At 41.4% G+C, this 15,000-nt stretch overlaps 2 protein-coding genes across 3 annotated transcripts in view; one reads left to right on the top strand and one right to left on the bottom strand.

The window, feature by feature from the left end:
* LOC138972578 (uncharacterized) overlaps positions 1-8,620 on the top strand; it is an 8,811-nt gene extending 191 nt beyond the window's left edge. The window contains exons 1-8 of one of the 2 annotated variants that reach the window (XM_070345229.1): positions 1-1,065; positions 2,618-2,965; positions 3,802-4,098; positions 4,541-4,727; positions 5,248-5,396; positions 5,565-5,714; positions 6,117-6,335; positions 7,040-8,620. The exon at positions 1-1,065 is cut by the window's left edge and continues 191 nt beyond it. In XM_070345229.1, the coding sequence (XP_070201330.1) occupies positions 939-1,065; positions 2,618-2,965; positions 3,802-4,098; positions 4,541-4,727; positions 5,248-5,396; positions 5,565-5,714; positions 6,117-6,335; positions 7,040-7,290 (1,728 nt within the window). In that variant the 5' untranslated portion in view covers positions 1-938 and the 3' untranslated portion in view covers positions 7,291-8,620. Of the gene's footprint in view, positions 1,066-1,375; positions 2,966-3,801; positions 4,099-4,540; positions 4,728-5,247; positions 5,397-5,564; positions 5,715-6,116; positions 6,336-7,039 lie in introns of those variants that run through there. The other variant, XM_070345230.1, reaches the window with a different exon arrangement.
* Positions 8,621-8,768: 148 nt separating this feature from the next.
* Positions 8,769-15,000, bottom strand: part of LOC138972581 (uncharacterized) — a 53,387-nt gene continuing 47,155 nt past the window's right edge. Inside the window, exon 5 of the mRNA XM_070345236.1 lies at positions 8,769-8,865. The gene's annotated coding sequence lies outside the window, so the exon portion shown is untranslated. The remainder of the gene's footprint in view (positions 8,866-15,000) is intronic.

The raw sequence follows: 15,000 nt of genomic DNA, 5'->3' as shown, positions 1-15,000 counted from the left end.
TACTGTGAACCTACCAATACATGCATGTAACCTTTTCTGAATAAAAAGAATTGTGAGAAAAAAAATTGAAATGTTACTATCATTTTCAAAATACTATAAACTTGTTCAGTCACAACAATCATGCGGTGACATTTGACTATCCCTGCCAATTCAACCTTGTCCCACTTACCTGTGCGACTGCTTCACACGACTTGCCTTGAAAGAATTAATTCAGCGGATACTGGCTTTGTAGTATAGACACAACAGGCGCCAGACTTTTATATCCAATATCCACCCAATCTCAGCGATTCACACCGCAAATACTTACAACTACTGTATTTAAATTACTCATTACTAATCCGTATGAAGCATTGCATCTTAATTAGTATGACTGGCTGTGTTATGCTCCAATACAAGAAAGACAGTAATGTTTTCCAATGTAGACACTGAATAGCTGCTTATCATAGGTTTGATAGCTTGTTTGAAACAGTTAACCCTGCTTGATGCTAGTGTTATCTGCTATATGCGTGTGCATCTGTAATTCGTAAACACTGTCAGCTGTACACACACAGAAAGAGACTAAGACAGAGACTCGATCGACGACAGACTGACTCACATACAGACATACAGACATACAGACAGACAGACAATCAGACAGACAGACAGATAGACAGACTGACGGACAAATACAAAACCATGGCGACACAAAAATCAGAACAACAATTGGATTTAACAAATGATGCAGACTCGATCGAAGTAGAGTTTTCCTTGTTCCTGCCGTGTACAGTTGTTCAATGTATTGCATGGAAAATGCATACAACTGTTTCTTCAGTTAAAAGGTAATTATAAGTAAGTGAGCCCGGAAGAGGGACATCCTGCGCTGTGTTGATACTGGATAAACGTTCGATTTAGACACACACACTCACTCAAACCATTGTTTTATCTCCGTACCTACACTCATGCTGTTTAAATCAGCGTCCAGAAAAATCATTTTAATGGCGTTCATAATATATTTCTGCCTGTATTGGCAATTCCTAACAAGCTTTACAAATGCAGATAATAATCGTGGAAGCGTTGAACAAAACTGTGAGTTGATTTATTTTGTGATTAATGTTTTCCTTGATGTGTTTAATACTTATGTTATTCGTTTCCTTTGGTATGTTTATTGATTTGCAAAAGTGATGCATGCTTACCTGCTGGGCGTACAGGTTGATTTTTGGCTGCACGGTAAATTCTGCTCTCTCTCTCTCTCTCTCTCTCTCTGTCTCTCTCTCTCTCTCTCTCTCTCTCTCTCTCTCTCTCTCTCTCTCTCTCTCTCTCTCTCTCTCTCTCTCTCTCTCTCTCTCTTCAACATCGAGGCAAAAACGGCAACATCTATTATCTGGATTTCCAACATTGAAAATACGAAATCAAGATGTTACTAAAGTGGATAGCCATAAAGTCTTAGGAATAACCATTGACAATAACTTGGATTCCTGATATAATTAAATTACAAATCAATGAAACATCATTAAATATTTTAAAAACATAACATGCTGTTTATCTTGCAAAACTTGTCAGAAATATCATTAAGCAGCTGATAAAATATCAGTACTCTCTGATTGTATTGAACAACATGATTCCATGTAATAATCGAAGAACATTGTTATACAAACAAATATTGTTTTGTTATTTATCCTACATACGTGAGAGAGACACCCGTGAGATAATAATCGCTCAAATCACACGTGTTTATATCATGTAAATGAAGTCATGTCAAGCAAGTCTGGCAGGGACCTGTTTTTCCTCTGCTTATGATGTCAAAGTCACCGAGACACACGTCATTATACAAACAACAATTGCGCTCGCTAATTACCCTCGATGAATCTTTAGAACTAACACGTCACGCAACACTTTCAGAGTGACGTTTCTTTGCTTTGACGTAATAGATTGCACGAGGCTTTGGAAGAGATCGAGGTTCCAAAACAAGCGTCTTCAATTTAGCTGCCTCGACTGCAGGAGATTTTCAGTAAAATACACGCAAGTACAGTATGTAGGATAAACAGAATACTACATGGCTTGCTGTGTCGTACCAGATTTACACTCGTTGCTTTTTCAAATAGTGAACAGCTCGCTTTCGCTCGCAGTTCAATATCTAAAAAAAACCTCGTGTAAATCTGGTACGACACAGCAAGCCATGTAGTATTCTCTATATATAATTTTCCAGCATTGCTAATGAATAAAAATGCATCTTGAAATGTCTTATTGGTTGCTAGACATGTTAATTGTGTAATTGTAACTGCAGTTAACTTCTTTTTCTTCTTGTTATTGTGTTACCCCTCAATGGGCGAGGGCCAGATTAAAAAAAGCATGTGTACTTTGCTTATTCTGTCACCCTCAACAACAAAAAAATCAATTCAAATTCAAATTCTCTCTCTTTCTCTCTCTCGCTCTCTCTCTCTCTCTCTTTATTAAATTCCACTAGCGTCAGTATTTGACGAACATGCTGAGTTTTGCTTTCATTTACTCGTCTTTTCAAACGATAAGTAAGTCCGTTTCCCTAGGGATGTCTGCCTACTGCCTTGGTGCACGCAAGTTATCCTGTACTTACTGTTCTCTTTGTCAGCACCATTACACGTATTTGTTTCTTCGTTTCCAGGTGCTCATTTTATCTTCCCAAACATTATGAAAAATACGTTGACTGCAGAAGAAAACTCCCAGATGGTTGTTCTCTTCACAATCAACAACTTCTGCAACCATGACCCACTCAATCACACTGCGGTCACAATCAAGAAAGCGTTCGGGAATCACGACATTGTGTGCTACTTTGAGCATCCGTCAGGAAGATGTGAAGAGTATGATCAACCATACTGCGAATGTCCATCAGAAATATCAAGACTCTATCGTCTTGTGATTCCAGTGGACAGGTCCGATGCTGGCGTTTGGAAATGGTCGGCAACAAACTCGGATAAAATCAAAGATGCTGTTGTCACACTAGTCGTTACCTGTGAGTACATGTACTGTATGGGCGTGTTTGTTGTGCTTTCAATGCCCCCGTTGTTACTATTATTGTGTGTGTTTACACACCATGATGATATTCAATGCTGATATGGTCATGGGCAGGAGCAATGGAATAGTTATTCATCAATTCTTAAAGGTATCTTCACGACAGCAAACAAATCTGGATTTTTCACAAGTGTGCTAGTCCCGGCCCCCGTAGCACAGTGGTTAGCGCATTGAGCTGCGGGCCGGGAGGTCGTGGGGTCGAATCCCATCAGGGTCATGTGGCTTTTTTGGGCTACGGTCGGCTCCTACCCATAGTGGAAGTGCTATGGTTCCTATGGAAAGGCTGGGATCACACAGCCGAGTGTTATTTACTTAACGAATGCGACTTTGAGGGTGCTCAGGTTCTGTTTACCTGTCCAACACCGCAGGTGCGGCAGTTCTCGGGCCTGGTTGACGCCAGGATATATTATGATAGTAAGCGTTGAATGCTGCCCTGTCACGTAGTCTCAAACCGAAATTGGAAATTCATAGCATCATCATTATGATCATCCTCATCTCATTTAATCATCAACAAATTATACATTGTCCTTGCTCTTGTGGCCCTTCATGCCCGGAGCTCTCATGGTGACCTTGGTCTCATTGTGACTGTTCCATCCTTCCCTGAAAAGTAGTTTTGCTGTCAGGCTTCAACGTGTGACGTTCTGGGGTGTCGACGGAGGGACGTGGTGGCGGTCTGCTCTCTGGATGGGACGTTCACTCAGTTTGCTAGTGCGAAAAAAGCATCGTATGACAGTTCCTCTCAACTCCATAAACAATAATTGTACTCGTTTTTTCCAGATCCAGCAGAAATCGAAGAAATGACGTTCTGGAGCAAAGGAAATCCAGTCACTTCACCAGTCGTTCAGAATTCGTCTGTAACCATCTTGTGCTCCTGGGACAAAGGTGTCCCTGCCGTGACGTCATATCTGCGCCTCCTGGACCGTCGTGGTAACGAGCTGCAGCGCACAGACTCCTCCAATCAGAAAGAGCAGATTAACTACACTGTCAACAGCGTACAGTGTGACCACGCAGGTCTGATACTGTGCGAGACTGATGGCGGATCCTTGCAGAAGAACCGAACTTTACTGGTTGAATGTATGTATGTTGGAATGATTTGAGTATTGCGTTGGCAGACGTATTGTCTTTCAAACGTGCGCTCGACTCTCCGATCTTCGATATATCCTTCTACTCTATATCTCAGTCTCTCTCATTCTCTCTTCCTTGACATATCTTCCACTTCTTCTTGTCTCCTTAATATCCAACAACCTCACTGTACTACAACCATGCTTTTGAAGCTAAGCGTGTTTCCTCTTATTTAATGCACATATTCTAGTTATTTTCTTTTTACCTTGACTTGTATGCACCTGTTTGTTTGTGGTTTGATTTGGTTCGTGATGTATTTGTTGCCGCTTGCGAAAACTCGCTCATATTTCAAACCGGTCTTGTACTTTATTTTTTCTAAAATAGTCCCACTACAGTAGCTTTTGTTAAGCCTTTGAGATGCGTTTGATAACAACCTTTTTCTATCATGTGACAGGTGCACCAAAGGTTTACAGTCCAAGCAAAGACATAATCATCTCGAGTCCAACAAAAGATCTTCGTGTGGAGTTTTCGGTTCGCAGCCACAGTGTCCACATAATGAAATGTTGCCTGAAAAAGATAAAGGAATCGCCAGGCGTTACATCAAAACATAACACCAAACAGCTCAGCTACTCTTGCAAAAGGCATGGCACCTACCTTGTTTTTGTTCACGATTGATAACTTGTCCGGAAGGGACTATTCTTACTGTCAGCATATTCTACACAGCGTAAAACTCTTCCTTTTATTTTGCCTGGTTAGTCTGGGTGTTAGCAAAATAGTATGTGCTGTTTTAATGTGGTTTGGGCTTGCAAGGGAAGTTTATCTAACACACTATAATTTCTGCTGGCCAGGAAACCAGATATTTTCTTCTTCATAATACAAAATTTAACCATACCTTTTTACCTTCATCAGCTTTAAAGATCCTTGATAGAGACTTTGTATATAGTGCTATCTTGTTTCCAAAGTGAGTCCAGCTTAATTCATCTCTACACAGATTGAGGCTACGTACTTTCGCTCTTCTTCTGTCGGTATACTGATTTCACATAACCAAAGTTTTAAATTAAAACAACAGCACAAAAAAACAAAACAAAAACCTGCACACACTTTAAAAACAACGAACAAATAAAATCGAATGTTAAAAGTTTGAACTCGTTTTCTTCACAGAAATTTGACACTGAATGGTTCTCCGCCGCATATGACGTTCTACTTGAACCTTACCAACTTGACGTCCGAGATGGCGGGATCTTGGAAACTTGATCTTTTCAACAACATCGGAGTTGGCAGTTTTGTATACAACATCAGCCTTCCACAAGGTTGGTTTTACTTGACCTATATTGTCGTTGCTTCTGAAACTTCTTCTGAACGAATCAGGTATCAATTGTTTTTATCTGTTCATATACATAAACCCATATTTAACTGTGAATGATCCCTGGCCTCTAACGTTATTCTTGAAAATAAAAATAATGCTTTGATATTCACAGGAGCCACAACAGGGGTACCGACGTGGATCAGCACTTCCGAGCCCGGCGGTTTCGAGTTTGCAAAGACGCCTTTCGGCATCACTGTGATCAGCGTCAACGTTTGCATCATTCTAGCAATAATTGGCATTGCTTTCCACCTGAGGAGCAGAGGTGTGTGGCTTCATACTTTACGCATAATGCGGGGCTCTGCTCAAAGTGTAAGGTAGCAGCCCCAAGAGAGTTTTGTTGTTCTATTTTCATTAACAACAGCCAATAAGGGGGTTTGGATCGGTAGAAAAATTATAAAAAATCACTTGTCAGTAAAAGAAGGCAAATTAACATGCGTTGCTTATCTAGGCAGCAGCAACTTCTTTTGCATATTTCTCAAAAGTACACAAAGACACATTGACTGAAGAAATATCCATACGACAAAATCTGTATGCTAAATCTGACAATACTTAAAGTGCTTTTTACTGTTAGCCTCAGATATTTGCTTTTTTTGTCTTTCTCTTTTCTTAGAAAAAATACAGTGCCGTACTTTTCTTCTATCTAGTTTTAGTCTCTTTTTTTCAGGAAGAAGATCCAACGCAATAATTACAAACTCACAGCGTATCATCCCGACACAAGCAAACCAGTTAGCAGAGAGACCATTGCCTCATGAACCCATGGTGCGTCTTGCGGACTTGGAAGCCATCATGCGAACACAACAGCTACCTCTGGCGCAGTCGGATGAACCTTTTATCAGTCATGACTACGAAGAAGTCAAAAACAATATACCTGGCGCTGAAGGAGGTAAAGTCAAAAAATAAGATTTAATTGGACATACCTCACAATTTGAGTAAATACACTCTTTGAGTGCTATATGTGAATCATGGTAGGTATATGTTTATTAAAATCTCACTGAGTATGTCTGTTTCTCTCATTTTTTGTCTCAATCTGAGCTTACCTTTCGAACAAAAGGAGGAAATATCTTCCTTTTAGTGTTTTTGTATGACCACATTTGCACTGAGATGGCCAAGAATATTATATGTTTGGTGCGTATGTTTGTAAAAAGATGTTGGGTTGTAGGGGGGGGGGGGGGGGGGGCACTCACACAGGGAAGATTTTGTTCGCTGTTGTTCATTGACATAGTCATATTCTTGGTCCACTGCCAAACGGTGTTCGAGGAAAGTACAAAGGGCAATATACACTGTAAATCCCTCTTTGTTTTAACAAGGACGGACGTTGGTATGCATATATGATATACACTTAGCAGTGCACAATTAATGGGGAAAACACAGGCTACAGCGAAGACGTAATTTTTGGCTGAATAGTTCACGCACTGCACTATTACAAATACAACAGCCTGCCACACAGAATTCGGATAATGCAAATCCACGTATTTTGTGCATACGTTCTAATGGTCTTATTTTGCGCCGTTGTAGTCCAAAATATTGACTGTTAAATCAGTCATTAGCTTCTGTCTTCATCTAAAATGCTGTATGTATGTAATGCAGGTACCCCATTGGCTGCAGCGAAGCATCCACCACACACATCTCCCATTGAAGAGGACGACACATATTTGCATCCTGTCTCGTCAGCGCTGGACGTGACTCAAAACCAGGACGAGCCTGACCTCGAAGAACACTATTCACTTCCAAGCAACACACCCGCGTACAGATCAGACAATCTTCCTCCCATGAACAATGCGCCTAGCTCTGCGACCGGGTTGAAAAGCGTTGTTAAAGCTAGAGTCGTACGTACGTAGTTCGCCGACAACTGTACGCAGATGATGGCTATATTCCGCCTGGTCATACCACCTCTGCACCTACACATGCGTCTGTTGATAAGTGTTTTATGAAAACGCTGCAGTCTGACATTGCTCTTTCATAAATGATGTAAACAAAATAAAATCTGAATGTTCCGGTAAATCCACGAAATGAGGACATTTCAAGATAAGTTGAAACAATTACGTAATACGTATTAGTACACTCTTTGACTGCAATTTATGTTCCTTATATGGTCAAACGCGTCTTTTTTAATTTCCATATAAGGTAAAAGGTGGTGTAAAGCTGTGGAAAAACCCAGGAAACCATTGTGGAAATATCTGAGCATGCGCTTTGAAGAGCTAAAACGTTGTGTAAATATCTGATCATGCGCACTCGTGGTGAAAACTAGTCAAAATTCACAGTACGTCTAATTTTAGCTGCGCACGAATCTTCCAACGCTTGTCTTGGAAACAACAATGGCGCTTCAAGGAAAAGGAGATTTTTCACCGGTTCGAAACAAACTTAATCTCCAGTCCAGTAACATTGGAATAATTTCATACCACCTATATTTATCATCATGGATCTGGAAAGGATATTGCTTAAATTGCGTCCACTTACAACTATAATGCACCTAAGAAATGAAACCTTGAACGCTGTGACATTTCTGTTGGCTGCAGAGTGTTTCTGCTTGTGAGATCTAAAAGCGACAAGCAATAATGATTGTGAACGTTAAAGAATGAACGATAACGACAATTCCTACAACAGGCACTTACTTTCTGTAGCCTTATGACTTGGAATAATAGGCCTTGAAAAGTAGGATATGCGCCGAAATGGCTCTCGATCTGCTGGCCGATGTGAATGCGTGATGTATTGTGTAAAAACATTCCATCTCACACGGCATAAAGAAATCCCTGCGCCTTGAATATGTGCGCGATATAAATTGCATAAAAAAATTTAAAAAAATAAAAATAATTAAAAAATCCCTGCGCTTAGAACTGTACCCACGGAATACGCGCGATATAAGCCTCATATTGATTGATTGATTGATTGATACGTGCTGCAAGAACATTTCTTTTTATTTTACGCGCATGTGTGTCTGTGTGTGTGTGTGTGTGTGTGTGTGTGTGTGTGTGTGTGTGTGTGTGTGTGTGTGTGTGTGTGAGAGAGAGAGAGAGAGAGAGCGTGTGTGTGAGACAGTGTCTATGTGTGTGTGTGTAAGGGAGATGGTGAAGGTGTGTGAGGGTTTGGCAAGGGTTGGAAAGTTGTTGATAGTAGCTTGTAGACATGTATTTTAAGATTCTTTATGACCTCGTCAGCCTGAGTTTTTTAACTATACTATATTACTTATAGTGATGTGTTTGTGTATTCCTTTACTCAATAAAAAGTTATTGTTCTGAATAGACAAAATTACATGAAACTCCACTTATCATAACCCATTCACAAGCACACATTCGCCACTTGTATTTATCATTTTGGGTCAAATTTATTCAAATGAGTGCATTATATACAGGTCTATTGGTAAATTTCCTGATGGGAGGGAGGGGGGGAGCTGCTGCCAAGCGAGAGCATCACTCATATTTACAATTTTAAGAAACACACTGTTCATGGAGCACCAGATTAATCAATTACAAAAACACTCAGTGAGCAAGCAGGAGTAATGAACAAACCAAGAAGACGAAACAAAACAACAAGTCGCGTAAGGCGAAAATACAATATTTAGTCAAGTAGCTGCCATTTTTCAGCAAGACCGTATACTCGTAGCATCGTCAGTCCACCGCTCATGGCAAAGGCAGTGAAATTGACAAGAAGAGCGGGGTAGTAGTTGCGCTAAGAAGGATAGCACGCTTTTCTGTACCTCTCTTTGTTTTAACTTTCTGAGCGTGTTTTTAATCCAAACATATCATATCTATATGTTTTTGGAATCAGGAACCGACAAGGAATAAGATGAAAGTGTTTTTAAATTGATTTCGACAATTTAATTTTGATAATAATTTTTATATATTTAATTTTCAGAGCTTGTTTTTAATCCAAATATAACATATTTATATGTTTTTGGAATCAGCAAATGATGGAGAATAAGATAAACGTAAATTTGGATCGTTTTGAAATTTTTTTTTTTTTTTTTACAATTTTCAGATTTTTAATGACCAAAGTCATTAATTAATTTTTAAGCCACCAAGCTGAAATGCAATACCGAAGTCCGGACTTCGTCGAAGATTACTTGACCAAAATTTCAACCAATTTGGTTGAAAAATGAGGGCGTGACAGTGCCGCCTCAACTTTCACGAAAAGCCGGATATGACGTCATCAAAGACATTTATCAAAAAAATGAAAAAAACGTTCGGGGATTTCATACCCAGGAACTCTCATGTCAAATTTCATAAAGATCGGTCCAGTAGTTTAGTCTGAATCGCTCTACACACACACACACACAGACAGACAGACAGACAGACAGACAGACGCACATACACCACGACCCTCGTTTCGATTCCCCCTCGATGTTAAAATATTTAGTCAAAACTTGACTAAATATAAAAACCAGACAAGCAAACAAACACAACACACACACGAATAAACAAATCACTGTTCTAGTAGAGTGCCATAATCTCACATGCTTGCTCAGCTCAGCTACAAACATAATAATTATAATGGTTGAGAGTAAGAACACATGATGATGATGATGATGATGATGATGATGATGATGATGATGATGATGATGATGATGATGATGACATGCACATGCATTATAGACATAGGACAAAATAAACACGTCAAGTAGTGTGACACATCACTTCAAACACAATACCACAAAAACTATCTAAAAAATATATATGCAGGTATAATGTGTCAAATAGTAGATGATTTCATGGTCATATGTCGCCGCTGCGTTCCATGGCACACCGTTGCTAGTGATTGGCGTACAATGTCTTCAATGTAACTTTGAACAGTTTAAGAACTGAAACCAACTGTTCAACAACCCATACAAACTTGACAGAGTTATTTGCTTTCATTCCATCAGAATAATGTGTTTGCAGACGACGAAAAAAGATTAAAGGCACAGTAGGCCTCCCGCAAACGATCACAGATACTGTCAGGCTTTTACACCAAACACCCTTCCATTTGAACGCTCACCAAACGGGAACATCCTAGGTGCCCTAGGTAAAGAGCGAGCAATTTTTAAAGAATTAATGTTGCGGATTGCCTCAGAGACAATCGGACCGTGGTGCGTTTTGGCGCTGGACCTAACTTTTAAAATCTAAATAATAAATTGACAGCTTGTTACACAAACATTCTTAAATCATAAAATAATTCTGTTTTCATCAAGACAAGATCAGTACAATTCGAAGTTTTGAAAGTTTGAAAAAAGAAAAGCCCGGAAGCAGGGTCACGCACGGCAGTGGTTCTAGTAGCAGACGACGGTGTATGCCTATCGCCTCTGAACAGTCAAAAGCCATCGCTAGAGTTCTTGTGAACCACAGCCGTTTGTTTCGTGCATAGTCAGAGGTGCATAATAATGTGCTATTGCAGATAAGCTCACATGGAGTCGCATTCAAATTACTAACTGACGACTACATTGTGAAAAAGGGAAACTGGATCACACGGGTTCGCGGTGGCTCAGGGGTAAGATAAACCACGCAAAAATAATTTCTTTGAAAATTGCTCGCTCTTTACGGAGGGCACCTAGGATGTTCTCAAGCGGTGATTGTTTAAATGAAAGGGTGTTTGTACTGTGTGTAAAAAACCTGACAGTTTCTGTGATGGTTTACGGGAGGCTTACTGTGCCTTTTAAGGAAGTCAATAACTAAGAAAAATTACAGGAACAAGAACAGCAACTACAACTATAGTATTTATTTGTGTTGAAAACAAATGCAACAGAAAAATAACCGTGCCGGATTGAAACCGAAAACAAGAGCGGTTGCTTTATTCCAATTACTTCCTTTCGTGCAAACAGATATAGGCTCTTGTATCATTAACTGAGTGCATTAATGCCCTGGTGTCAAGTGCGTCAGGTACTGAGAGAGATTTTGAGACAAGGATGAACCTACAAGCTTGTAGCTTCCTCTAACACTGACACGTGTACTTTTCATCACCAGTTGAAAGAAAAACAACCACTGTATAGTCCAAACATGAGTCTCAAACAATCTACAAGCCAATTGATATTTCTGCTGCTGGTCTGCAAACCAAATTGGTGTGGAGGAATATCATGTGAGTATACACTCCATGTTTGCAAGAACGAGCATGGCTGGAGGTTTTGTGAATTATACCAAAAGAAACACATGCGATGGTAGAGCCTATTCTTGTCCATATGGCAGGAACAACATTTGCAGAGTATAGCTAGCAGCCTGGGCCGAGGTGTACGAACCAAAAGTGGGTGCCATCCAAACGGGAGAGAACAAACACATCTCAATTTCAACCAATCCAACGACGGGCGCAGTGGCGTGGTGGTAAGACGTCGGCCTCCTAATCGGGAGGTCGTCAGTTCGAACCCCGGTCGCTGCCGCCTGGTGGGTTAAGAGTGAAGATTTTTCCGATCTACCAGGTCAACTTATGTGCAGACCTGCTAAATGGCGGGGTAAAAACGGTCATACACGTACAATTCCACTCGTGCAAAAACACGAGTGTACGTGGGAGTTTCAGCCCACGAGCGCAGAAGAAGAACCAATCCAACATCGCGTCTGGCTCGCGGCCGGTAGGTAACTTTCTGGTGTACCTCAGTCCCGGACAGCAAGTGACAGTTACTTTGCTTTCAGTAAAGCACTAGGGTACATATACTGTTCAAAAAAAGAAACGCATAGCTTGTAATATTTGGTTAATTTAGTTATATGGCTACAAGGATATCCACCAAACTGCAGAAAATGTTTATCTGGTCGTCGATCTTTCGTCCATTGCCACAAGTGAGCTCTGCACGTGACGCATGCGTTATCAGTGGCTACAATGTCAAAATTGCTCATTTGGCATGACCACTCGTCATGCTTCAGTGTAATCTCGTGAAACTCGGGGAATATTGAGCTCTCACCATGTCTTCCAAAACCCATAAAAGCGGATTGTTCGCCACAAAGAAATCAGACGACAATTCAGCGACGAAAGATGGCCCGATTGAGCAGAGAAGACCGCCAAATTGCATTGGGTCGTTTACAAGCAGGCCAAAGTCAAAGTGCAATCGCCAGGCACTTCCACGTGTCCCAGAGCACCATCAGTAGACTGTGGGTCAGGTTTCAAGCCACTGGCTCCGTTGCTGACTTGCCACGAGCGGGAAGACCAAGGGCGACAACTGCTGTTCACGACCGCTTCATACGGCTCCGCCACCTCCGGAATCGTTTCCTGTCGGCCTCATCTTCTGTCCAGGCTCTCCCCGGGCCACACCGATTATCGGACCAGACCGTGCGGAACCGCCTGCATGAAGCTGGTTTGAGAGCTCGCAGACCTCACAGAGGAGCTGTCCTCACCCGCCGCCATCGCCAGAACCGAGTGCAGTGGGGCAACCAGCACCTTCGCTGGACCGTCCGGAATCACTGGAGACACGTGTGGTTCAGCGACGAGTCCTACTTCCTGCTCCAGCGACATGATGGTCGGAGGAGGGTCTACCGGAGAGTAAACGAACGTTACGCGCCCAACTGTGTGGATGAGGCACCCGTTCATGGTGGTGGAGGCGTCATGGTGTGGGGGGCGATCAATACCGCTGGAAGGAGCACCCTGGTGCACGTCCAAGGGCGCATAACTGCCCAGCGATACGTGGAGGAAATTCTGCGCCCACACGCCCTTCCTCTTCTGGCTGACCAGGATGCCATATTCCAGCAGGACAACGCTCGCCCGCACACAGCACGACTCACCACCCAGTTCCTCACCGACCACCATGTCCAGGTGCTTCCCTGGCCATCCATGTCGCCAGACATGAACCCGATAGAACACCTCTGGGATGAATTGGACAGACGTGTGCGCAGGCGAGAAGAAGCGCCGGCAAATCACCGCGATCTATTGCAGGCACTTCAGGAGGAGTGGGACACCATCCCACAGCAAGATATCCGGCATCTGATCCAGTCCATGCCCAGAAGGTGCCGGGCAGTTGTTGCTGCTCAAGGCAGTCACACCCCTACTGACTTGACAGCCTCGGCACCCAATCGTATTGATTGACTGATTGATTTGAAGATGCAAATGAACTGTGTGTGCATTCAACTGTGTCCATACCAAATTTCAAACAAATAATCTAAATATTGGATTTTCTGTTAATTTTTTCGAAAAATAAAACATTTGGCAAGTAGCAACTATGCGTTTCTTTTTTTGAACAGTATATTTTATTTTGATGGAATAAAAAGGGTTTTTTAAACCCAAGTATGGTAGGTTATTAGAACGTTTAATGTATGACACACAGGAAAACAATTATGTTACAGATAATGGACTTATCTAAAAAGAAATGTCAAAATAACTCGATTGCAAGATGCTGGCGAGGCAATGGGTCGACGTACTGTAAATGTAGCGTTTTGTTTGGTAATAAATTAAACGTCCCAATAATTTTCATTTGTCATTTTTCATTTTCATTACTTTATTGTCCCATCGCTGGGAAATTCGGGTCGCTTCCTCCCAGTGGAAAGCTAGCAGCAACGGAGTCGCGCAACCCAGGTGTCTGCGTGTTTAGGTGTATTCAGGCACCTGCACTTATGGCAGAATGACCAAGGTCTTTTACGTGCCATTGTGATGACACGGGGGTGGGACATGGCTTCCGTCTCTGGGTCTGCACATAAAGTTGACCCGTGTCCGTCCCGGCCCGAATTCGAACCTGCGACCTTCCGATCACAAGTCCATAACCCACCATACCTGTTTTTGATTCTGAATTTTGAAACAATAGCAATCTAGATCTGTTGTTGGATTTTTGATGGAATATCATTGATGAACCTTGCCTCGATTCAAAATGACAGGCTTTATTGCCACGTTGAAAAAATATAAGCAACTGTATTGCTATTCTGACCAAATCCAACGCGAACAAGGAGCAGAAAAAGTCAATGTTTTTGTTCATATGAATTTGTCAGTAATTTAAGGCCTGCGCGTTCGTTATTTGTTAATTAACTATTTTAACTATTTTGTTATCTATATCACAACGCATTTTAATACTGAGCAGGAAGAGTCCGTAATGTCTTTGTTTATATGTATGTACACGTACGTCATAAGTTATAACCTATTTTCGAAATGTAAGTGTACAGTTGAATACAGAACATGTTACTTATTTATGATTAGTAAACCCATATTTGATTTGTATTGCAGGTTTTCAGTTCCCTGACATACCTCATGAGATTATCATCCCAGAAAACACTACGAGAGAAATGAATGTAACGTTTAATTTTACCTGCCATTCTGCAAACGCAAAACTCAAATACGTCAGTGTAAACAGACGTACAATTGAAGGAATTCCGAATAGACAGAATCTCTGCAGAATCTTGCATACAAACGGAGAGTGTGATCCCTCTGTGAATGAACCTTGCAAATGCAACGAGTTTACATACACAATTTTCCAAAATATCTCTGGTCCTAGCGAGGAAATCTGGCGAATTGAAGCAGAGCTGAAAAACGGCACATCGTTTCGACAGAATTTGACGTTTTATTTCCGAGGTAACTAACTCTCTCTCTGTCTCTGTCTCTCTCTCTCTCTTTCTCTGTCCCTCTCTCTCTGTCTCTCTCTGTCTCTCTCTCTCTCTCTCTCTCTCTCTCTCTCTCTC

This window comes from Littorina saxatilis, linkage group LG8 (assembly GCF_037325665.1).
Source record: "Littorina saxatilis isolate snail1 linkage group LG8, US_GU_Lsax_2.0, whole genome shotgun sequence".
Taxonomy (NCBI): domain Eukaryota; kingdom Metazoa; phylum Mollusca; class Gastropoda; order Littorinimorpha; family Littorinidae; genus Littorina; species Littorina saxatilis.
Note: the sequence above shows the minus strand (reverse complement) of the source record. Positions and strands in the feature narration are given on the sequence as shown.